This window comes from Mus pahari, chromosome 13 (genome assembly GCF_900095145.1).
Source record: "Mus pahari chromosome 13, PAHARI_EIJ_v1.1, whole genome shotgun sequence".
In the NCBI taxonomy this organism is placed as follows: domain Eukaryota; kingdom Metazoa; phylum Chordata; class Mammalia; order Rodentia; family Muridae; genus Mus; species Mus pahari.
In genome coordinates, this window is record NC_034602.1 from 30,829,681 (window position 1) to 30,856,111 (window position 26,431).

The window sequence follows — 26,431 nt, forward strand, 5'->3', positions numbered from 1 at the left end:
TGGGTAGTAATTATGGTTTATTCATTTGTGTATTTATTATCTTTGCGAATGTGGCACAACTTAGAATCATCTGGGAGGAGAGTCTCAGTGAAGGATTGTCTATGTTGGGATGGCTCATAGGCATGTCTCTGAGAGATTATTTTAACTAAGTTAACCGATGTAGGAAGATCCTGCCAACTATGGGTGGTACCATTCCCTACTCAAAAGGTCTTAGACTGTATGAGTGGAGGAACTGATCTGAGCACAAGCAAGTGAGCATTCATACATTCATTTCTCTCTGCTCTTGCCTGTGGGTGTGATATGATTGGCTGTCTCAAGCTCCTGCCACTGTGACTTTCCCACAAGGATAGACTGTAACCCAGAACTGTGAGCTTAAGTAAGCCTCTTTTCTCCAAAGTTGCTTTAGGTCTGAGTGTCTATTACAGTAACACAAATGGAACTAGAAGAACCAGATGGCTGGGACAATTCAGCAGCTGCCTGCAGGACACCTGGCTCACACAGGACACTCTGTAAACTGAAAACTTTATCAATGGTAGTCTGATTGTTACAAAAAGCTTCCCTTCCTTTGTCATGCCACCCACCCAGTACCGCCTAACAGAGATGTGGAGACCATTCTAAACTCTACCCTTCCTGTCATATGTATTAGCTTTCATCAAATACTGTAGGTCTTGGATTTTCAACTTTGTTTTTATGTGAACTTTCCAATCTATCCCTAAATCAGCAGACTCCGAAGTCTCACTTGTTCTTTACTCCATTGCATTGTGAAGGCAGCCTAGATAGAACCCATGGGAACTTACTGCACCAAAATCCATTTACTTGTCTGGCTTCTTCCTGACCTAGGAGATCTGGGAGAGAAAGGCTTGCATGATGTTTGTCTATGCAGTTCCAGGGCCTGGACACTATGGCCTTGTGACAGCTTCCTAGGTGTGCCCATGGGTACAGGGTGTGTCAAGTGTGCCCCAGTGCTTCCTACAAGTCCCTGTCATGCCCACAGTCCCGCTCACACTCGAGACTCAGTGTAGAAGCTGCAGGTGAAGAGTGCTACTCGGTTCCCGTGAATGGGAGATGACAGATGTTTGCAGTTGCAGTGAAACTGATTCTACCCTCTCCGCACTCTCGTGGCAGATGACAGAACAGAAACGTTGATGTCATAATCCCTGCATAGCTGCTTTTGTGGTTCAGAATCACAATGCAGAAGCCAGATGGGAGTTGAGAACCCAGCAAAGTCCTGGCATGCATTGCTTAGTGAATGACAGCACTGTGGCTGCCAGCTGCTGTGGTTCTGAACAAATTGAATTCTTTCAGTGCTCAGTGGGACCGGTGCAGAAGGCAGTCTGTGATGAGGAAGCAGAAGCAAGAGGAAGCAGAAGCAAGAGGGTCCTAGTGGGCTGAATGGCAGGTCCCCAAGCTTCACTCCCAGTATTTGTGAATACCATCACATTCTGAAATAGGGCCTTTGAAGGTATAACAGAGAGTCTCAAAATAAAAAGCATCATAGGTTTAGACTTTGTCCTAAATCCCATGAGTGATGTATTTATAAGAGAGATGAGGGGTGATCTAAGACACAGGATGGCTGGGTGAAGATGGAGATGAAGCATGGAGTGAGTCAGTACAAGCTCAGGGACACCTGAGGCTGCCTAAGCTGCAGAAAGCAAGCCTTCTGAGCAAGAATGGCTCTACCACGCCATGCTAGCTCAATTCCAGCTTCTGGAACCTCAAGGAAGAGTTTCTTGGTGGTTTTAAGTCTGGCTTAGGAAAGTTTGTTCTATAACCACAAGAAGCAACTTGTCAGGTAAGGGACTTGTCAGGATCATCCACCTAGCTTGGGAGAGCTGGGATCAAATGGGTCTCAGGTTTCTGGCATCAACCCCTTTCCCCTGGCACTGGAGACTGCCAGGAAGGACTGGGTTGCCTGGGGGTTGGGGCTCTGGTTCTTCCTCCTCCATCTTCCCATCCATAGTTGGTAGTTTACACTATGGATTCATAGAGGGTACTATGCCCACTAGGTCTCCTCGGTCTCCATGGAGCTGGTCCAGCTCAAAGATGGCTCCTGGGAGGAAAAGGCTCAGTTTGCTATTCATTTTTCATCTTTGCTCACGTGCTGCCTTTTGCTGGACATCATTATTGCCCCCTGACTCCTGTAGGAGCTTTGCATCCGGTCCCACCCCCAGAGCTTCCTGCTTTGGTCTGTTCTTAAGGCTGAGTGGGTCTCCTCTCTGCCATGTGATGCAGACCATGGCAGTGTACTGGAATAAAACATCTTACTGCCGTGCCAGCTGCTGTAGACATGGTTCTCCACAGGGATGCCAGCTTCAGGAAGGCTAACCAATGCCCACAGCAAAGGGGACCTGCCTTAGAATCATGAGGTCCAGCTGCATTCATTCTGCTTGGCTTCCCAGGGCCTTTTGAGTGCCAGTACACTCAAACAGTTTCAAAGGGGCTCAACCCAATTGCATGGATTGGCAATATCGTCACAGGATTCTGGTACCATTTTGCTTTTATCTCTCAGTAGGGCACTGCAGGGTATTGATTCAGGGAACCCGTCTAGATGGCGACTCAATTCTGCAATCTGCTTGCAGTCTCAAGACTGTGCAGAAGTCAGTAGAGGCCTGAATACCACCAAAATCTGCTGTTTTCTCCCTCTATGCCTACCTACTAGGATAATGTTTCACTTATAAAGCAGGTCCAGGAAGAGACTAACAACAAAAGCAAGTAATAAAATAGATCAAAGTGATAGATCGCCTAAGAATTATGTGAATATATTTTCTCTTTTTCTCTGAAAATATTTCATTATACTTTCTTCATTCTCCTGTGATGGTATGAGATACACAATAAGGTGAAGGGAGATGGGTGAATTGTAGGTTCCCATGTCAGGGTCATAGCAACACAAGCACTGACATACTGTGATAGTCTACTGATAACTTAGATGTCTGGGCAAATGATGGGATGGTAGCGTATACAGCATGGATACACTGCAGAAAGTTAATTCACCTGTCCTGGGCTGGAGGGTATGAGGTTCCACCATAGTGCTCAAAACACACAGTTGAAAATGCAACCCTATGCACCCCTAGATCATCACACTATCGTACATCTATATATTCATAAATTCCTTCAGATCAATGTGTTAAATTGACTGAGTGAATTAGAACCCCATCCAAGATTTTGTTTCAGAATTGCATCTATTTATTTAGTGGGTGTGTGTGTCTCACAGTGACACAGTATGTATTTAGTGATCAGAGAACAACTTGTGGGAATCAATTTTCTTCTTCTACCATGTGAGGTCAGGGAATCGAACTCAGGTAGTCAGACTTAGTGGCAAGTGCCTTCACTCAGTCCCCAAACCAAAGATTTCTCTGACGGTACACCAGTGTTACATTTGAGCAAATTAGGGTTTCTGTGCAACCTAAGACAGAAACATGTGACCTTGGCATTACCAAGCACATAAATAAACACTGCTCACTGTTTCCACCCTGCGCATGCTACTCTCCTGTTGGTTATCATTTGTCATCTTCATTATCAGATGAGTTATCACAATATGGCCTCATGTATTTAAGGAATGCAGGAGAACTTTGGGCTCTGGTCATATTACCAGAAGTACTGTCTGCTTTTTGCTGTTCCCTATGAATTCATCACAATGCTGGGTGCATGCTGTTCATCCTGTGGACTTCTGTGAGTCCACTATGGCTACATGGGATGGACTCGGGTACTATGGAGCCTCTGGCTGCTCTCCCAGCATGTTCCCAGTACCTAGCAGGAGCAGCATCACCATCCATGAACTGCCTTGACCAACAGCCAAACATTTCTTCCAAGGCAGGTTTTTAATTAAAGTGAGTTTCCATGCCAAAGGGCATCAGACCAACACACAACTGGCCTTCCAGAAGAACAAGGACACATGGAGTCTGGTGGGAGAAAACACCTTTCTTCCCCTAGAAATATAAGTACACGCTTGGTGGGATTTGCCACCTAGGCTAACCATGCACAATTCATGTGCTCATTCCACTAAAACCAAAAAAAATACAATCACTTCCTACGTTACCCTTTCTCACTTGCTGTTCTGCTCCGTGGATGCTGCTGAAGGTTTTGATGTGCACCGGAGTGTGAAAAGCTATTTAACATGGAAGCTGCCAGCTGACAGGCTGCCCAAGTCTGCCTCTCCAGGTAATTATGCCCTTCTGGACTGTGAACACAGAGTCCCTGCATTTCAGCTTGGGGGGGGGGGTGGGGATGTTCAAGATCATTTCTCTTTTTCCCTAAATGTTCCACAGAGAAGCCAAGGCCTGGGAGTTCAAGGTCATCTCGTCCAACAGGGCCCAGAACACAGGCCTCCTTCCCACTCCTTGCTGTGGCAATGTGTCTCCTGCTTGGTATCTCAGACTCTGGAGGCCCCACCCCCAGGCACCTCTGCCATGGTCCCCCCAGTCCTTCACATCTGCCTGCCCATCCAGATTCTTCCCTCTTAGTCTGGTCCTGCTCTTGTTTCTGGATCCCAGGTGACACTGGTGGTTGGCTCACCTGCTTGGTAAGAAGCCAGGAGTCATTATGGACTCCATCCCCTCTTTCAGCCTGTCCCTGATCACTTGATCATGCCCAAATCTCATCACTCTTCCCTTCTAGAACTTTCTTCTCCAGCCTCCACTCTAATTTCTGTGTTGACCTTTTATCATCTCTGTCCCCTTAACTTTACTTTCATGTGCCCAGGGAGATCGTTCTAAGTACATTCAGTAAACAGAGAGCTCAGGCATACAAAGAAAGTCACTTGTCACCACTGAGCTCAGGTCCCATACTCAACAGGTACAGTGGCTTTGTGTGAACTAGGCCTCAGTTTCCTCAGAAGAGGTAACAATCTTTTATGTAACATTACGGAGAAAGAAAATGTATTTATGATGTTCACTGAACATACAGTAAGTGCTCCATAAATGCTCATCGGTCAAGCATTTAGCCTTTAAGTCTCAGGCTCCATGGATTAATGACAGCCCCCATACCACAATGAAATAGCACAGGCCAAGCTTCCTTTTGGGATGTGTGCAAAGCAGGTTCCCAACAGATGTGATCTGGATTTTAATATCGCAGTCTGTTATTACATGGGCAATGATTGGGAACCCAGCTCACCCGGACACATACTATACACGGTCTCCAGATGGTTCAAGTGCTTGGTCATAATTCTTTGCATTAAAATGAACCAATAACTGTAGAGATAAGTGGTGTGCCTGGGCATTCTGAATTCCACAAGGGTCATTTAATTGTGTTTTGCTTCTAGCTAGCCAATGAACTCAGGTGCCACTCTCTTATATATTAATTTGCAATAAAATGAAACTACCACCACAGGCTATTGGTTCCTTTAAGGGGTTGTTAGTGGCATTCAGGGCAATAGGAAACAGCTTTTGTTAAAGTGCAAGAAATTTCTCAGCCGTAGACCATTAGGATTTCATGGTCTGTGTAGGAAGAGGGAGGGGATGGGAGTCTAATTGGCTAAGGAAGAAATACAGAAGCTCTGATAAGAGGCAGAAATGAATCATGAACAGTCCCAGAAAAGCACTTCATGTTAAATAAGTCAGATTCTTCTGGTAGAGTGGATAGAAGGCAAAATCGGGTCCCTGGGAAGATGCAGATGTGCTTTTCACTGCTATGCCATCTCTCCAGCCCCCTGGCTTGCAGCAAGCAGGTCTAAGGAGAGGAGCCAAGACAAAGTCAACACACCTAACAGTTAAAATGGGAAGCAGGGGACAGACTTCTAAACAGCATCTCCCACAGAAATGTGCATTATCATCTGGATGGGATATCCTGCATCCGAAGGTCCAGGGCCAGATGTGTTTTGGCTTCGGATTGCTTCAGACTCTGGAATGTTTGCACATAGGCAATGAGGCATCTCCAGGGTAGGATACAGGTCTCAAAAATGAAATTAATCCAAGTCTCCAGTAGCCTCATGCACATATCATGGACATAATCTTACAAAGTTCTAGGGTACTTACGTTTTCAGTGTGGCCTGTCACATGAGGTCAGGTGTACGTGCCATCACGTCAGTACTACAAGGTTTTGAATTTGAGGTTGAGATTTCTACATTTGGAATGCTCATCCTGTAGACTGCTACTTAGATGGTTCTGGGTTTTCTGTTTGTCCAAGACAAATGATGTTTACCGCTGCTACCCCAATTTGTACCATGCAGGTACTGTGTTATTTATTCATGCCTCACCCACCATGTTCATCTTCCTTGATTATTGGTCAAATCTGTTCCCTTAGGTGTTTTCTGTCAGTCAGCCCCTTCTTGTCTAAGGGTCCTGGTGAATATAGTTCCATGTCTCTGGAATGCTTTGTGTGTCTTCTGCTGAACAATATTGAGACATCTTTCAGGATCGAGTGGAAGTATGACGAATGAAAAGTTGAAGTTACTCTGGGCTCCTCCAGTTCCCTTCCTCTTCTCCACTAATAACTCCCTTTCCCATCAGATATCTGAAATAGTTCTGCTCTGTTGGAGCACCAAAGTTGGAGTGTCATATCTAGCCTGTGGCAAGAAGTTTTAATAGTCAACCTGATGGAATCTGAAAATTACCTGGGAAGTGATTTCTAGAGAAAGGTGCCTGCGGGCATGTCTGTGGGGACTTGAATCTTGATTTTGTTAACCGAGATGAGAAGACCTGCCCTCTGTAGGTGGCACCATTCCCTAGGTTGGGGAATCCTAGATTGTGTAAGTTTAGACAGATTCTGAACACTAACAAGCATGCATGTGTTTATTTTCTCTGCTCTTGTCTGTGGATGTGACTAATTGCTTCAAGTTTCTGCCTTGAGTTGTCCATAATGATGCACTGTAACCTGGAATTGTGAGACAAATAAGCCCCCTCTCTTTAGAGTTGCTTTTGTGGGGTTATTTATCACAGCAACAGAAACAAAAAAGTACAGAGGCTAACAGGAAAAAGGTAAACACTGTATCTGTATTAGCTACCTTTCTGATTATTGAGACAATATACCTGACAAAATCAATTTAAGAAGGAAGGATTTACTCTGGCTCACAGTTTGAGAGTTCAGTCCATCATTGCAGGGAGGGAATAGTGGCAGGAGTGTGCAATGGTTAAACACATTGCATCTGCAGTCAGGAAGAAGAGATGGTGTTGATGTTCAACTTGCTTTCTCTTTTGAATTATGTCACCCACATTAAGAGTACATTTTATCTCCTTTGTTAAACCTTTCTGGCAACATCCCCATAGGCACCAAGAGGTACATTTCAGTCAGATTAACAATTAAGATTAATAATTACGCTACCCATTACCCCATGGTAGTTTTTCTTGAAGTAGTTAACAATCAGACATAAGGTGTTTTCCAGCAGAGACTGGGTATGACTGCTGCTTGGCCTGAGTATGCCGCCAGAGGAAGACAGGGCTGAGGGAAGAGGCTGCGGCAGCCTCAGCTGAGCCATGTGTGGGTACCAGCAAGGGGCCCATGGCTTGCCCAGATGGTAAGAGTGGAGCTCACACGCCCTTACCAGCTCCTTTCTATAGTGCCACAGCTTTCAAGAAGAGGACCAGGACAGAAAGAAGACTGTGGGAATTCCTTGGCCATGCAGAGGTTAGGAGAGGAGCCATTGCTTCATATATACACGCAGGCAAAGCACCCACACACAGAAGTGAAATAAACACATAAAAAGGAGTTTTCCCAAAATGATCAGTAATCAAATTAGCTATTCAAGAAACCCAGAGAACATCAGAATAAATAGACACAATGAAAGAAAAATCAAGCTTCCAGTGTATCATAGGTATAACCAACAGCTAATGATTAGGGGAACGGTCCAGATGTAGCTCAAGACAGACAGATATATTATAGAGCAAAGCAACGAAGAAGGGAGGCACATCGTGGCCAAAGGCAGAGATGCTGCAGCAGGATGTTACAGTTAATTCCCCAAGAGAAGAAAAGTGGTTAACCTGGCACTCAGTATACAGGATATCCATTCAAGTTATCTTTTCAAAGTGTAATAATTTTGCAATAAACACTTTTAAAAACATGTTTATCTAAACACTTTTTATTGCCAGTAGACGTTCATTAAGATTGATTTTAAGAAGTACTCCAAAGTATATGATACCAGACAGAAAACAGAAACTATGTACACATACAAAAATACCACTAACAGAAAGAAAAGTATATAGAAAATTAATTCTTCATTTTGATGACTATAAAATGCCATCAACCATCAGAAGCAAAAATAAGATTGATAAATAATATGTTTATAGCAAGTGAAACAAGATGATTGGGAAATATATTATTGTGAGATTAAATTTTTAAAGTATTTCTTTTTATTTATGAATTATATGTATTGTCTCTGGGTGTGTATATGCACCTGAGTGCAGTGTCTTCAGAAGCCAGGAAAGGGCCTCATATCCCTTCGATCTGGAGTTACAGGTGGTTGTAACCTGTGTAATGCGGGTGCTGGTAGGATTGAACTGTGCAATCTTAACCATTGAGCCATCTCTCCAGTTCCCTTTTATGGGCTTTTCTGAGCCAAATTTCAAAATAGTTTCTGTTGAGTGATATAAAGCTAGGATACTCTGTATGCTTATTTTTTTCAGGTATAAATACGGAAGTAAGAGTGAGGTAAAGGGAGTGATAAATGGTGATCAGCTCAGAGACAGCAGAAAAGAGATGGAGATCACATGGGATGGGAGGAAGAAAGGGCTGGACAGTGGCTGTGGATTGAATCCTGCCCATGGTCATGCTGCACGAGGTATTGGGTCATTAGAGAATTAAGCAGGACATCAGCATTAGAATGATATGGAGAAGATTCCTATTGGGGGGGATTTTTCATAACAGAATGTCAACGTAATGCTTCAAAAGTTATGGGGCCGCAGCTACATCTGGACTTTGTTTCCTGTGTGAGACGTTCCTGTGAGGAAGAAGAGTCTCAAGTCAGCTACCTGAACACATACATTATGCACCTGGACTAAGACCAACAGGTGACCTAAGAAAGCAGAGGAAGCTATAAAGACAAGAGGAAAACAGATGCAGCAGAAAATAGAAATGTAACAGAGAAAGACAATTTAGATAAAAACCGGTACTCAAAAAAACAAAAACAAAACCAAAAAACAAAACCCAACACGTTTATTAGCCTGATCAGAATGACTGGAAAATCAGAGAGAGAGAGTATAAAATACTAATTCAAGAGTGAAAGATCTGTCACCACAGAACCTACAATCCCCCAACAGGGTGAGGGGATGTTATGCACACATGAATGCCCAAGAATCTGGTTATACACAATACATAAATTCTCTAACAACAAGAAACTAATGTGCTTGATATAGTATTTGCTATTTTTAGACATTGAGTTCATAGTTGTAAAAATAATATCGGGTTCAATCATATATCTTCACTGAACAATTTTATCAAATTCACAAATGAGTAGCAACAATTCCTCTCCCCCCCGCCCCCAGCTTACTCTGCAAGCAATACTCTGCTATTCAAACCACATGGAGTTGTCATAAAAACAATGTAAAGACAAGCAAACATTCCTCACAAACGCCATGCAAACAAGATTGTAAACAAGATATTAACACATGGATTCCAGACTTGCCTAAGGAAGCTAACACGTCATGACTAATGAGATTCCTCCTGGGAATGCTGGGTTGTTCTGCATTGCAAAAATTCATCAATGTACTTCAGTTGACTGTAGGAAAGAAACCATCAGGTTGTATCAAAAGATGCACCTCCTTCCTCAAAAAAAAAAAAAAAAAAAAAAAGGCTCTTTGGCAGAATTCAACATGCATTTATGACTGAGGGAAAAAGCAGTTGGAATTCTTGGTAACTGTGATAAAGAGAGCTACAAATCCTCAGATGAACATCACATTGCGTGGTAGACCTGTCGCCAGCATACGGCTAGGGGCAGGGTCAAGGCAAAGTTTCCCAGTTGATGGCCACCGTGGAGGGAAGTAAAGTCCTATCTGCAAACACGAGTGCACATGGAGCAATCTCAAGGAATTCACTGGAGAAGAGCTGTCAGACCTGAGAAAAGTATCACGTCGCAAGATCTAATGTCAATGTAAGAGTCAATTATATTCCTTTAAGCATTAGTGACTGAGGACTGACTGATGAAAAATCTAGTTCTTGAGGACGTTGAGAAATGACTCAGCGGCTAAGAGTACTTGCTGCTCTTCAAAGAACTGGAATATCTACATCTGGCAGCTCATAACCACCTATAACTCCCATTCTAGGGATCTTATTGAAGTGACCAGCCCCAATGGGCCATAAATATCGCATGCCTCCTCCTTAAAGTTTCAGGGATCTTCTAGGAAGAGGGATTGGAGAGAATTTAAAAGCCAGAGGTTGTGGATGAATTCAAGGGAACTGTTTTCTGGACACAGCAGGGCAGAAGCACACACAAGCTTGGAGCAATTGTGAGAGCATGCATAGAACTTGTACAAGCTCAAGCCAGACAAAATCCCAACAAGACAAAGGATGTAGGCATGACACACCACACTTGCTGTGGAGCTGCTGACGTTTGGCAGCTGCTGGGAAAGGCGGAGTCAGTTTTCTCTAATTGTAGGACTTCTGCTATATTGACCATACTCCAAGGCAGGCCTCACACCCAGCAGTAGTTGGCCAACACAAACTGGACACAAGAAGGAGAGGAGAGGAGAGGAGAGGAGAAGAGAGGAGAGGTGGATGGGTAAGGAGGCAGAGATGGGTCTGGAAGTTTGGGAAGACAAATATGATCAAATTACGCATGAGTATGAGATTCTCAAAGGACTGATAAAAGTATTATTTTAAAACTCCTAGTTCTTATAAAAGCAGCAAACTGCACAAAATACTTAGAAAGTGTACATATAACAAAACATATGCTAAGTCTTCACACTGATGAATCTACAGCAGAAGTGACAGAAACCAAGATGATCTCGTGGACCAGCAGCATCTATCTGTTCTCATGGGCTAGGAGACATCACCCCTATGACATGTAGAATTGACATGGCCCTCACAGAAACCCAGTAGAATTATTTGTTTGTTATAGAAATTACTAAGCTGACTCTGAATATATACATGAAGAGGTACAGGACCGTGTGTTGCCATCATTTTGAAAAGAAGAAAGGAATTTACGGACTCACTACAGAATTTCCAGTGCCATCTTGATGCTACAAGTATGAGCCAACAAGCAAATGGATGGATAAAATGGAGCAGGGTGTAGAAACAGATCCATGATTTGAGGCCAGCTGAGATCTGACAAAGTTGAAAAGGGATTTGAGTCGAGTCAAAAGAACACTTTAAACAGAGTTCAACGGTTTGGATCTCTGGATGCAGACAGGAAAAGCTGTTCCTCACCTCTCGCTATGTCCAGAAATAGATTCCAGCGGGTCTACAGCTGCAATGTAAACTCAGAACTTGTGCAAGGAAGAAAGCTTCCAGAAAGTAGAAGCAAGAATGGCATGACCTTATGTAAGAAAACCTGGTTAGCAATGGCCCCAAGTATGTGGTCCACAAATGTTAAGTGCAAGGAGCCCCTGCAATGTGTGAAGGAATGGATGCACAGAAAGGTTACTCAGAGCTGATGGGCTTTGGAGACCTGAGTTGGCTGCTAGCTCTGCAGTGACTTCTGGCACACATTGTAGTCATTGTTGAGAGTGCACTTGTTGCCATGGTGACTTCCCACAATACCCACATTTGCTCATCACAACTTTCTTGGGGACAGGAATTGACAGGAGTAAGGGGTGGAGGACAAGGATCAAGTGTGTGTGGTGGCCTCATGTCTCCCTATGTTCTCAACAGTGATAGATTAAGATTTCTTTAGGGCCTGCCTCTGTCACTCAAGTGTAAGCTCCAAAAGCAGGCAAATGTGAGCTCAGCTCTGCCCTGAAGCACTTAGCATAGGTAGGACACAAAGCCACTCCAGTAATGACAGTGATAACAGCGATGACAGTTTCTATGCATCAATGGTGGCCACCTTCTGGGCACAATGCTGTGAACTTTCCTCAATTCTGCCTTGACATCCTTTTCCCCAATACCCACTGTGCTGGTTTGAAGGGGAATGGCCCCGTAGGCTCATGTGGTTGAACCCTTGGTCTCCAATTGGTAGAACTGTTTGGGAAGGCTTAAGATACATGGCCTTATTGGGGAGAGGTATGTCACTGAGTGGCCACTGAGGCTTCAAAAGCCCATGTCATTCAGTTTGTTCTCTCTCCGCCTTGTGCTTGTGGGTCAAGACGTGAGCTCCAAGCTCCCTCTTGCTGCCTGCTCCCATGCTCCCTGCCATGATGGTCATGGATTCCAGACCTCTGCAACGGTGAGTCCCCAATTAAATGCTTTATTTAATAAGTTGTGTCGGTTATGTTTTTTGGTCACAGCAATAGAAACCTAACTAAGGTGTCTATTGAGGCTCACTGTATGCACCACCAAGAGCCCCATTTCCTAGAGCAGGAAGTTAGACTGGCTAGAAGTTTTCCAGTTAGCATCTCCTGAGGCTCACCTCAAGGAGTATGTGCTGTGCATTATTTGGATACTGGGAGTCAAGCCTGTACTCACTCTGTCTGTCTCCTGTCACTTTGACCTGTTTCTGATCCTTCAGCTATGACAGAATGGGCTCTCCCAGTTTGCCATGCTGTCTTGCTCCTTACAGCAGGCCATTCCCTCAGCCTCAGCTCCTTTCCCTGCCTTTATACAATAAACCATGCTCTCTACATCCTCTTCTTCAGGCAAGTGTTTATGAAGACGCTGTCTCCCACTCCCTGGAGGAACTACTTCTTCTCCTTGTGCCTCTGCCTGCCTGCCCGAGATTGCCCCACATTTGCACGTCTATCTCTGTTTCTCCAGGCCTGAGCACTAAGGACCCGGAGGTCTGTCTTTATCTGCCTCCCTGTGCTTCCCTCGGAGCCCCATGCCCTCTTCACACTCCTCAACATTCGCTGAGGAGTATCCCCTCTCCGCTCTACCTCATATCAGTGAACTGGAGAACGCTGGGCGGCAGCTGGGACACTTCTGACTTCTCCTCTGATGCCTTTTACAGGGATTTCTTCTATTCAGTGGTGAATCCCATATGCTTTCTCAATGACTGAACATTTCTTCTAGAGAAATCTTTGTGTCTCACCTCCCAGAACCTTAGTCTTCAGCCTGCTCTGGAAGCCATGCTTCAGTGAGGGAAATCAACAAACGTTCTCTCGGCATTGGGGATTCGGAGCTTTGGGAGCCATGGGGGTGAGCTTTAATAAGAACCCTGAAATCCACGGCTGCCCTTGCCTGCCCCATCGACCATGAGACCACAGCCGTTTGGAGATCACCATCCAAAGCCCGGGAACTTCTCTCCTGCACATTTGCTCATTAATTAAGGCCCAAGACTCCTCTAATTAGGACACCAGAAACCCTGAATCTTACGTACAGCTGTGACAATAAACTGACTCTTGTTAGCGAAAGATCAGCTTTTTCGTATAATGACTTGGTGCCCAAAAGCAGCTTGGTGCAGAGATGGAAGCTCGGGTTTCAGATCCAAAATGCTTCAAATCCCATCTCCCTCTCCAAGGAGCTGTGTGATCTCAGGCAGGCTAAGGGACCTCTCTGGACCTCAGACTCTGTGTAAAATGAGAAACTGCCAGCGGATACTCTGAGGATGAAGCATAATGATGAGTGGAAGCACAGTCATAGTTTAATAGGTGGGGCTGCTGGGGAGATGGTCCCTCAGAGTTTTCCCTGACTGAAGGGAAAGAGCCAGGACCCAGCTGCTTCACTTAAGGGAGGCAGGGACAGGAGGCAAAGTGGAGTCTTGAGGAAGCCTTCTACTTTTGCCAGTATTTATTGACACTCCTTACTTAAGTTTAACAATGATTACTTGTGACTTAATTGTTGAATTCTGGGAAGAAAATCACATAGATTTTTATCCTATAGCCCAAGATAGCTTTGAACATGCGATGCCTCCAGTTCTGCCTTCTGACCACAGAGATTCACAGTGCAAGCTGCCAGGCTTAGCCTAGATTCTGAATGTCGACATATGTGTACACCAGAGCTGACAGCAGACGGTGCCATCAGAAACCCTGGGGATATTTACTCCCTAGCTAGGTTCTCCTCACGTTCCCACAGGTCACACGGTGGGGACCAACATCAATCATGGTAAGATCATCATGTGGTGATGTCTGTAGAGAAAGAAGCAAAGAGGAGCTCCAAAATGGAGAGTGAGGGGCTCAGACAGGCAGTTCATACACCCCAGTTCTCAACACCTGACTGAGAATGGCAGAGTTGGCTCCAGTTTTCCAGCTTTGGTATGGCAGAGACAAAGTAGGTGGGTGCTCCCTTCTAAAAAAAAAAATGCCCTGAGGAAAACTACTAATGACTTTCCTTCTGGTGGCAAGGTGCCTGAGAGAGGCAGGGTTTGGTTTAGCTCAGTCATCGTGGGGAAGGCATGGCTGTATCATGGTGGTAAGAGCTGCAGCATCTATGGTAGGAGGGTGGGGCACCTTGCTGCCATCTCTGTAGACCAGCATCCAGAACCTAGCTAGGCTATGACTGCCAGTGCATGCTCCTGAGTCAACCCACTTGTATTAGTTAGGGTTTTACTGCTGTGAACAGATACCGTGACCAAGGCAACTCTTACAAGGACAACATTTAATTGGGGCTGGCTTACAGGTTCAGAGGTTAAGTCCATTATTGTCAAGGCAGGAACATGGCAGCATCCAGGCAGCCACGGTTCAGGAGGGGCTGAGAGTTCCACATCTTCATCTGAAGGCAGCTAGAAGAATACTGGCTTCCAGGCAGCTAGGGTAGGGGTCTTAAAGCCCACACCCACAGTGACACACCTACTCCAACAAGGCCACACCTACTCCAACAGGGCCACACCTTCTAATATTGCCACTCCCTAGGCCAATCATTTACAAACCATCACACCACTCATTCAGCTAGGCCCCAACTTCTCAGAGTTCCAAAGTATCTCAAAACAGTGCTATCAGCTGGGGAACCAACTGTTTTAACATGGGTGCCTGTGAGGGACAATTCATATTAACCCTGTAAGAGCAAGAGGGAGAAACACAATAGAGCAGGACAGAGAGCAGAAGCCAAAAGGAGGTCAAGGTCCAGGTAGAGATGGGGGTGGGGGTCAACACCAGGCACCCACAGCAAGCATGATGCCTACCTGTCTCTTTCCCTCCCTTCATCCTTCCCCCTCCTTCTATTCCACCCTGTGGTTAGTGATGTTGACTTTTTTCCCAATAGAGGCTTGGAAAATGTGATGCAAGCAGTGATGCTCAGCTTGTAGAGACTCCTGGCCATCTTGAGATGCTGTCACCGGGTGGAGAAGCTAGCCGAGACCCTTGGTATCTTGAGTTAACAACTGCTGATGCCATTACAAAGGCCAGACAATTCACAAAAGAACAACATAAATGACAATAAGCATCCCCCCCCCACACCCAAACCAGGCAAGAGAAGCCAGAGGATGATAGAAATGGAGAGGAAGAGAGATTGTTCCAGAAATAAAGCGTACACCAAAAGGCATGTAAAACCAAGAAGCCACAGGCAGGGACTTAAAGCAGATAGAAACAATGCTCTTTCGGAAAGCCAGGACGGGGTGTCGAGATTGCTGCCAAGCCTGAGGACTCGAGTTCAATCCCTGGGACTCCCATGGTGGAAGGAAAGACCTGACTGGAAAGGTGTCCTCTGCCCTCCACAATAGTGTCCTTCACAAAGCAACCTGAAATAATAAGAATTGGCCCTTCCAAAAGAAGCACCAAGAAAAAACATCTGGAATCATGCAAGGACAGATAAACATGTACTCAGAAATACAGATCCAGAATGACCAGCACCAAAGCCAAGTGACATTCTGATGATGTCACCCCATTCTATTGAGAGAGGACAGCAAAGTATTGTTCCTACCTGTTGCAGAAGAATTTTCTAGAAAACCAGGGGAGAAAGGATTGGTGAGCAGTGTGGAGAGGTGGTGTGGAAATGCCCCTTACTACAGAGGGCAGGGATCCTGCTGGGGCAAGTGGAGCCGGAGTGGGATGTGGGAAGTTATCAAGGGTACACCGGGAAGATAGGAGAGGGAAGCCCAGGATGCTTACCCATGTAGGGCTTCGTGCCGGCCATGGAGGAAGCCTTCTCATTTCCTTTCAGGACCGTGGCGATGTTGAAGTCCGTGATGTGCACGTGCCCTGCAGAGAAAAAAAAAAAACACAGATAAGCAGCACTGTTGATGTCTGTGCTCTCTCCCTGTGTGATTAGAGGCTGTAGTCGGCATGGTAGTTACAGGAAGCAGACACCAGGCCTATGCCCATCATTAAGTAGTCTCTGTTTCTTACACTATCCTGCATCCTGGTTTTATGTGTGAGCTCACCACTGTGCGCATGTTATCTGTGTGATTTCATTTGTGTCAAGGGGCTGGATGACACGTGGATGGATATAACGTTACACTATTCTGGAGATGGAAGGTCAGTCTTGGGTGTCGCTCAGGAGAGCTGTGAGGGACTGTGATGGGGAGGGTGTGGCAGAAGCTCAGGCTACGTTTTCCTGTGGCCGCTGGGCTCTTAGCGACCTGCTTGAGTAGAGGAGAAGGTGCAGCCTTTCATCCAACCTGACATTATGGCAGCAGAAGGAGGCTTGAAAAGAATGGTGGCCCTATGATACAGAAGCTTAAGAAATGAGAGAAGAAAGAGAGAGAGAGAGTGGGAGGGGACAAGGATGTGAGAGGCAGGTAAAGAGAAGGAAGGTGGAAGGGAAAAGAGGAGAATCCTACGGGGTCAGCACTGGCTGTCCGGAGTACTTGGCATGTGATTAATCTAGCTCCAAAGGACTCGAGGAAAACTTCTGCGCATCTTTACATCTATATTTCTCTCAGTCTCCACACCACATAGAAATGGCTCCTTTGCTGTTTTGGGATGAGGCACTTGGATACAGATAAGAGAGCACAGGGGAGAGCTTGCTTTCTGGGTACATGAAGGTCTCCTGCTAGAGCAGGTGCAATGAGGCCCCTGGGGGACTGTGTGCATAAGAGGCATGCCCATAGCAGTCAGCCACGGTGAACCGAAAAAGCAAAGGTGGCCTCAGGCACCAGCCCCATACCCACAGCACACAGCTGCCAGCACGGATGTGCGGCAGAGCTGTGGGCTCTGTCACAAGCACTCCAGCTTCCCCGGCCCCTGGGGAGAAATAGTACTTATACTGGTTTCTCAAGGATGAGGCTGACGTTGCCAGGCAGGTCCTAGCTGGATTTGTGTTTGTTCACCAGCTAAAATCAGGCCACAGGGTCCCCCTTGTTTTCTCATCCCTAACGTCAACAGGCAGGTAGGTTCACCTTCCTAAGTGCTGTGGGCCGTGTGTGGAAGGCATCAGCCTTTGTTGTGACCCCCACATAAGTAGTTCCATGCATGGCGTGCCCGCAACCACTGAGAGGGTCCTGGAGCCTGGAAGTGTGGCTTCTATCGAGCTTTCTTCCCTTTCTCCTGCTCTTTAAAAACTTTAATATTTATATTTTTAAAGTAATGGAGGCTCATTTGAATAAGCCAATTAACATGGGTTATGAACTCCCTTTGTGTGAATCTATGTGTATGTGTGTAGACTCTGTCTTTCTGTCTCTGTCTCTCTGTCTCTCTGTCTGTCTCTGTCTCTGTCTGTCTCTGTCTCTCTCTCACTCTTTCTCTCTGTGGTGTATATATTTGTGCACATGTATGTGTGGGGTTGTACATACAAATGCATGCATGCATGTTTATAGGCCTGAGATCAACACTGGATGTCTTCCTCTATTTCTCTCATCTTACTTTTAGAGAGAGAGTCTCTTACTGAGCCTGGCTCGACTGACTGGCCAGCAAGCTCCCAGCATCCCCCTGTTTCTGCCTCCCTGGCCCTGGGATAATGGATGTGCACTGAGACTACCAATGTTTCACATGGTTCTGGGGGCCAGATTCACTTTCCTGACTGAGCCATCTCTGCACTCCCTGCTTTTCTCTTTGCACACTGTCCAGGTCTCCATGTTCCTCAAGTCACTCCGGATTGACTAGCTTTCCCACCATTTCTCCCTTTGCCCGTGTAAACAGATATTCACATAACTCGTGACTTTAGCTTGTTCTTGTAATGATGAGATCATGTCCCTTTGTCATCCTGAAAGTGACTTTTAGGTTTATCTATGTCTCACAGGCATGCTTCCAAGTTGGAACACAGAGATCTCCTTAGGAGGTCACAGTCTCTTATCCTGTGCATTAGTCCATCTTCGGTTGCTATAAACCACACACCTGAGGCTGGGTAACTGATAAACCTATAGCTTTAAAGGTTAAAAACCATCTTCTCTGTGTCCTCTAGGAGAAAGGCAAGTGGCTGTGGCTGGAGTCAACATTTAACACCCTACCCATCTACTCACCACCCCACCATCTGTGGAAAATGAGCCTTTAATCCATTTGGGGTTAACAGAAATTTGGAAAAGGATTTGATAGAAGGTCCAGGAACAATGCACTACCTTTTCTAGGAGTTACCATGGTTAACATTCTCTTTTTCCTGTGTCCCATAGGGAGCCTGTTCTGTAAGACTGCATGCAGAGGCAATTGACCAGTGCCAGTAGGATCATAAAACTGAAGAGAGAACTTCAGGAAAGGCAGACAAAAGCCAGATCCAACTCTTTCACACCACTGTACTTCAACCATGTGAGTTAAACAAGATAACTCCAAGCCAAGCCAAGCCAAGCCACCTTCCACTGTCTTGGGACTGTGGGGGTTGGGCTCTGTGCTGCTGTCCTAGTTGATGCAGAGGCTCACTGGTTTTGGCAGGTCATTTGCTCTCCGTGAGGTTCAGATTCCTTATCCCGTGGAGGTGGGATAATATTAAGCTCTGCTTGGGTGTTGTATCCGTTACTTCTCTGCTCTTGTGATAAAACACCCTGACCAAGCAACTTAAGGAAGAGTTTACTTGGCTTACTGTTCCACGGGGCTAGAGTCCACAACACTGACTGCGGAAGGTGCGGTAGCAAGAGCAGGAAGCTGGCAGATCACATCCCCACCTCACACAGGAAGGAGAGAGAGAGAGAGAGAGAGAGAGAGAGAGAGAGAGAGAGAGAGAGAGCAGAATGGTTTCAAATTTCCTACCCCTTAGTGATGTACTTCCACCAGCAAGCCCATGCTTCCTAACGCGTTTGTAATTTCCTCAAACCGGGACCAAGCTATGAGTAGTTCTATGAGCTTACAAAGATATTTCTCATTCAAAGGCAGTGTGATGGCTAAGACTGATTGTCAACTTGACAAGATCTAGAATCGTCCAGGAGACAAGCTTCAGGGCACATTTGTGAGGGCTTAACTAGATCAGGTATTCTAAGGCAGTAGGACCCACCCTCAACACGGACAGCACCATTCCAGGGACTGGGGCCCCCGAAGAAAAGGAAAGGACAAAAGGAAGTGAGCACCAGCCTTGATCTCGCCCTGCTTCCTCACCGTGGATGCAATGAGACCAGACACCTCAAAGCTCCTGCCACCATGTTCTCCTGCTGTGATGGACGTAGCCCTCAGACTGCACACCAACATGAATCCTTCCTTTCTTAAGTTGCCTTTGCCAGGTATTTTGTCACAGCAACAAGAGGAGGAAATAATGTGAATGGTTATCAAAATAAACTGAGGGCGGGGCATAGCCTGAAGGGGAGGGAGGGGCAGCCTGCTAGAACCCTGGAGTAAGTAAGTAAGGTGCTGCTGGCAGAAGGGACCACCAGGGACCAGCAAGGAGGCCAGAGGGTAAGAGGGAGTGTTAAAACTGTCAGAATCAAAGTGGAGTTGCTTCTGCCAAACCCAGGGAGAGTTGAACAGGTCCTCATACTTACTGGCCTGATAAAGAAACATCATTGCCATGATTCTGCCAAAATAAGATTGTCATTCAGGCCCCTCCTACAGGGTTAACCATTAGCTCAGACAAAGCTTTCTCAAGGCACAACTTTGTACCAGAAATGCTTAGGCCATCCTCTAGCCACAGCCTGTAAAGTCTTGGTTTACATTCATGACAGGGAGAAGGCAGGACATGGGTAAGCTGTGCTGGACCCTCAGGGCTGTGGGAACACTGGGTCTTGTTCTCCCTGAGATGGTTTGGACCCGATCAGACTGGATTTTGACAGTCACCTTGGGTCCCTGATGTGAACAGATTATGGTGTCCCCCGGACGGTGGGAGATAGTTAAGGAAATGCAACTGTACTTCAGTGTAGGCTACACGGGTCTGTACAACTTCGGTGCAGACCTCAGAGCTTGTGCCCATCCTAAAGCCTCCTTGGAGGGCGCTATTAGTAAGTCTTACATCTTATTTTTAAAAGTACTTATCATTATTATTACTGTAAGGGGCATACATGCAAGGGTGCACATGTAGAGGTCAGAGAACAACTCTGCGGCTTTGGAATCTGCTTCTGCTCATACATGGCTTCCTGGGATCAAACCCAGGCCATCAGCGAGCATGCAAGCGCCTTCACTGAGGAGACATCTCCCTTCCCCTCCTTCCATTTTCTCTTTCAAAAGAATGACACTTGGGACACCACAGCATAGCAGCTGCAGTACACATACAATGGAGCCCTGTGCTGCTATGCTGTACCACCACTACCACCACCACCACCTCAGAGTCCGGGCAGCTGCACCTGAGTTACTTCTTTCTGGCCCCTGGTTGGGGGACCCTGGTCAGCCTGGAATCAGATGTGTCATAGTGTGTGCACAGAAGGTAACACACGGCAGACTTCCACTTCTGCCGCCCCAGTGTGCTAAATAACGACTTGTGACTTCCTGTTGCGCACCCTCTGATGGCTGAGTTTATATGTGAAAGTTAGTGTTGAGCAAGTTTTCCTAGGAAGCCCTGAATGGCACAGTGCACAGAAGAACTGAGCATCGGGCCACTTGTTTGCATAACCGAAAACACCCAGAACTCCAAGGACAGTGTGGGAGACCTACTAGCATGGCTCTAAAGAGGGTATTATCAACCAATGGTCAATCCTCCCAGCCTTATTTGCACATCCTATATTCTGACATACTTCTCTCCCTTATTTGAAAGTGCGAAGAGCCTTCTCACCCTCCAGCTTTTGACACCACCATGTTGAAGGATCTGTTCCCTTCTCTGCCTGAAGGACTCCCCGCAGCTCCCTCTTCTGCCTGGAGAACTTCCTGCTGCTCCCTCCTCTACCTGGGGGACTTCCTTTCCTTCTTCAAAACCTGGCCCATGGATTCTGTTATTGATTGACTTGAGTTTAGCAGAAAACTCATTCATGTAGGGGATGCTTTCTCCATGACTGTGCCCATTTGCCCTACTGTGACAGAATGCCAGCAACTGGGTGTCTTAAGTGTGTGTATGCCTCATATTTCTGGAAGTCTGAGGTCAGGTACCAGCATGGCTGGGTTTGGGATAAGGGCTCCTGGTACGGGTTAAATGCATGTGCCATGTCTTAGTTCTTCTTTCTTATTGCTATGACCAAATGCCTGAAAATAAGCAACATGGGGGGGTTTACTTTGGTTCACAGTTTAAGAAGAATATGGGATGGACAGAAGGTACCCAAGTGCCACACCTGATGACACAAGAATAAAGAAATACGTGATAGAGAAATGGTGAGGAGAAAAATGGAGCAGTGTCTGTGTTATGGGGAAATGCGGAGCTGGAGACAGTGACGGGAGAGGGGGCTGGTGGGTGTGCCGTCACTGCCCAAAAGGGTCAGTGGGATGGGGACCAACAGCCTAGAGCTTTTGCATATTCAGGCTCTGCTGTGTGAAGCTTGGGTGGCAACGGCATCCATGGTGGCATAGCAGCAGGAGAGCTGGTCCCATTCCTCCCTGGCCACTGCATGGCCATCCTGAGTTGACAGACTCTGGCTCAGATGCAGGTGGAGAAGGACTCATCCTTCCTTAGGGGGTGGCCACTAGGGATTTGATCATGCTCCAGTGAGTATATGGACAACACAACACAGATATGCTTTTTCCTTTTTTTTTTTCTTCTTTCCTTGATGGGGGGGGGAGGTCATGGGAAAGGGGGTAGACATGGAAAAACTGGGAAGTGAGCGCAATTAGGGTGCATGATGTGAGATTCCTAAATAATAATAAAAGAAAAGATGTTCCCTCATGGTGGGGAGGACATGCTGGAAGGAGCTGGAGGCTAGGGCTGGTCATGGTGCATCCACAGTCAGAAACAGAGAGGGAACAGGAAGTGGGGCCATTAAAACTCAAGGCCACCGCCAGGGCCATACTACCTCTCATAATTCTCCACCTGGGAACTAAGAGCTCAAACACACCTCCTAGGGAGGACATTACATGATGTGTTGAGATGTGATCATGAGTCAGCATTTGAGACAGGACCTGGAAGGGTGATGAAGACAAAGGCGACCCCTGTGAATGGGCTGAGTGCCATTACAAAAGGCACATGAGCTGCCTCCTTTTCTCTTCCTTCTGCTATTGGAGGGTGCAGCAACAAGCTCCACCTTGGGAGTAGCCTTTCCTAGACACTTCCTCTGCTAGTCTTTGATTGATCATCTTGTTTCCAGAGCTGTGGTACCTTTCTGTTATTTGTAGACTATTCAGTTTAAGGGATTGTGTTATATTAGCAGGACCAGGCTAAAACAGCCTCCTTTTTGATGTACAGACTTCCCTTACTTGCTTTGGTCCCTTGATTCCCTCATTCAGAGACTATTCCCATCATTGGGTGCTGTCCTAGTGTTCTGTTGCTTTGAAGAGACACCATGACCATAGTAACTCTCATAAAAGAAAGCATTTGATTGGTGACTTGCTTCCTCTTTCAGAGACTTAGTTGATTATCAGGTTGGCTAGGAGCTTGGTGTCAAGTAGGCAGGCAGGCAGGCAGGCATAGCCCTGGAGAACTAGTTTGAGAGCTACAGCCTGATCCATGAGCAAGAAAACGGACCCGGGCCTGGCACGGGCTTCTTGAAACCTCAAAGCCCACCCCCAGTGACACAATTCCTCCAACAAGGCCACACCTCCTAATCCTTCTCAAATAGGTCCACTCCCTGATGACTAGGAGGTACTCAAATATATGAGCCTATAGGGTCCATTGTCATTCAAGCCACCACCGGTGTTACTTCCATGATGTCATCTAAACCTGATCACCTTTGAAAGCACATACCTTCAAACACCATGCCATCTACAACCAGAGCTTGACCACATGAACTAAGGGTAGAACAGTCCATTCCGTCCAGTACAGCCTTGGCTAGGCCTCTCTTATGGATTCCTGTGCTCCCCTCCATTGTCATCCCAACTTCCTGCCCACCACTCAGCATGTCACCTTGTTCCTCTCTTTGTGTCCAGAAATCTTGTTCTGTTCACTTCCATTAGCACTGGCCTGGAGTAAAAAGATTTGCTGAGAGGTAATTGAGTGACTTAGCACCAGGCCCACCCAGCACATCCTGTTGCCTGCCTTTGTTGTGTTTGCAGAGACAGCACAGAGGTGGACAGTGTTCATCTCACCCATGGCCTTGTAACAGGGAGCCTTCTAGGCCTGCTGCTGGAGCCCATGCTGGTGAGTGCTTTCACAGAACCCCCGGGAGAGGTGCAGAGCCAGAGAGACCAGAGGAGCAGGCTAGGTGTTAGGATGAAAGGTACCCACAGCCACCTCCTTCCACAGTTGTGCCTGTCATCAAATTGGAACTTGGGGCAGACCTCTTTTGAGTATCTTCCTCACCTCAGCTGGCTCCTGGGATCCACCTCATGCCCAAGCCAGAGCTCAGTGGTGCTGGTTAGATGAAACAACTGGAAGCCTGGAGAGATAAGAACCAGAGGCAGCTACTTTGCCCATGGCTCTGGCTGCCCTTGTTCCCTGATGCTCGGTGCTAAAAATAGCTGTGCTTTTGGGCTCTGTGTGGGCTGTGGAGCGGGAGGATGGTTGTTGATCTTCCACACTGATCTGATATCTTAGGTACTGCACACAGCTTGTGTGCTCTGGCCACTTATCCATACGGCAATCACAGAGACTTACCACGGGAAAGAAAGAGAGCCAATCAAAGTCCACGCACAAGCTTATCAAAGCTTTGTTTGGCTCCTGGTGATAGAAGATTGTTCTTAGAGCAAGCCTTTGCCAGATAGAGAGAGGCAGGGCTCTTGGAGCGCTTTCTATTCTGTATGATTTGACTTCTTCCCATCTCACAGTTATGAAAAAGTGATGTAGGCTGCCTCTGTGTATGAGACAGGTGCAAAACCCAAGCTAGTTAAAGAAATGATGTCCACTGAGGTCATGTCAATGTGACCTGGGCATGCCTGGGCTCAGCTCTCCTTGACCTTCCTTCTGCAATGACCCTGAGAAAGCCATGGAGAATGTTCCTGCCAGAGTTAAAGCCAGGGAAGATGCCCGGGTCACCAAGATAGTCAGCCAACCAAGGCCACCAGAAATCAGTCAACAGTCAGAAAGTCTCAGTCCTAGAGGTGATCTTCATTAGAGAGGCTTCCGAGTCAGCTGGACTTCGTGGTGGTCTTAAGGTTGGCCCTGCCTAGCCAGTGGCACTTCCACCTCTGAGCCCGCTGACGGCTCCTTGGTGATGATTTCACAGGGATGTGGCAGAATGGTATTCAAGTTGATTGTGCAATGGAACATGGACATGTCCCTTCCTCTTTGGCCCATGTTTGCCAAATCCTCACTGCTAGGAGTTCTTAGTCACTAAGCAAGGTCACCATAACCTTTTCTTGCCAGACACCTGGTTTTCTTTAGCTCTGTTCTCCACTCCTCATGGTTGTTCTACTTGGATGCTGGTTCTGTCTCCCAATCTCAGCTCTAGCTTAAGAACTGAAGCTTACTCTGAGGCCAGGGAGAGCAGGGAAGCTTGCCTGTGTGCTTCGGGTTTGGTGGAATGAGCAGCTCTGTGCATCATCAATAAAATATTCACGTGTGTATGGGCTGATGTTTTTATCTCATTGAAATGCAGCTCTCTTGTCTCAAAGATGACACCTAAGGAGGTGAATAGCAACACAGGGTTCCCTGTTCTGCAAATTGCTTCCTAATGTGGTCTTCAGAAGGGATGTGTGGGTGCTGTCAGAACATGCCATGCGATGATCCACTTAGAAATATGCAGGGTTCTGCCCCTAGTTATGTTCCTACTGAATGGCACCTGCTCAGTAAGAAAAGCTTTAGAAAAATGTAATAATCATTTTTTAAAAATCTCATGGGATAAATGATCAAAGTATAGAAAATTACATTTCTGCCCCAGTGTCCATCAAAGATGGGACATGCCCTGTGGAGACCAGTGAGAGGAACATCTCTGTGAGTTTCCAAGGCTTCAGAATCAAGGTACTTCCGTATGCCGTGAGGCCACATGAAGTCTGACGTCAACTGTAGAGAGACACACTATGCTCCATATGTATTTGAGTATGTTTGTGTTTGTGTGCGTATGTGTGTGTAGAATGTGTGTTCGTGCATGTGCAGGTGAACATGCATACACAAGAGTGCATGCATGTGTGTTTATATGAGTGTAGAGGCCCAGGGAAAGCCCTAGGGCTTGTTCCTCCAACACCATCTACCTTCTGTTTTTGACACACAGACACTGGCACCTGGGCTCACCTAGTAGCCTAGAATGGGCTGACCAGCAAGACTGCCAGCACTGCGGCGTGTAACCTCTCCCAGCATTTGTAGGAGGATGCTGGGAATGGAACTCTTGCTTTTGTCTGGCAAGAGCTTTATCTCCCGAGCCATCTCCTCAGTTCCTTGTGTGGTTTTAATGTACAGATGCAGGCTTGAGAACTACATCCAATGCTTTAGGTAGAAGTAGTAAAATTGTCAATCAATGTTACCCTCTTATAGAGCCACACAATATCCCGGAACATTGGACATCATACCCTTTCCTTGACTGGAAAGATCTTGCCTCGACAGTGGACTCAGTTAGTTGTGGGGAACCAAGAGTCCCTAGGAAATTTCCTCTGAATCCTGGGAGCTAAATGAGCTATGCAGCTCTGGCACCTGCAACCTCTAAGAGTGATGGAGCCAGTGACTTAGGATGTACCTGCTGGGCACATGGAGGCTCCCATCCCCATTGCTTGTCTGATGTGACTAACTTAACAGTATCCCTAAAGTTCACATGCTAAACTGCAAGCCCCTGGAGTTGAAGACAATGTGGATTCAGAGATTTGATGTTTAAAGAACTAAAATGAAGCCAGCAGGGTAGGTCCTACTCCAATCTGCCTGGTGTCCTCATGAGAACAGGACACAGCCATACACAGGTGGATGAGTGAAGACCTATGGAGAAGGTGTGTCTGCATCCGCCGACCATCTCAGAAGTCTATGTGAATGAAGCTTCCAGACCCCTATGTGTAGTTACAGCAGCACATCAAGCTGGCATGTCAGGCTCTGATGGACAGGTTCCCTTACTGCTCATGTTGGGGTCACATGGGAACTCATTCTCCACACTCTAGCTCTGGTGCCTCTCCAACACACTCGATATTTATTCTCCAGTGGCTCCCAAGTCCTTCCTGGTGACTCCAGATCACTGAATGGGGAAATGAGACCCAGAGAGACCGCACCCCTTTCATGTAGGACTGGGAGAGAAAGCTCTCTTCTCCCTAGCTGTTCCCTG

At 46.5% G+C, this 26,431-nt stretch overlaps 1 protein-coding gene across 5 annotated transcripts in view; it reads right to left on the reverse strand.

The window, feature by feature from the left end:
• Positions 1-26,431, reverse strand: part of Stk32b (serine/threonine kinase 32B) — a 242,841-nt gene that overhangs the window by 20,265 nt on the left and 196,145 nt on the right. For all 5 annotated transcript variants that reach the window (XM_021210566.1, XM_029545413.1, XM_029545412.1 and 2 more), the window contains exon 6: positions 16,002-16,091. In XM_021210566.1, the coding sequence (XP_021066225.1) occupies positions 16,002-16,091 (90 nt within the window). The remainder of the gene's footprint in view (positions 1-16,001; positions 16,092-26,431) is intronic.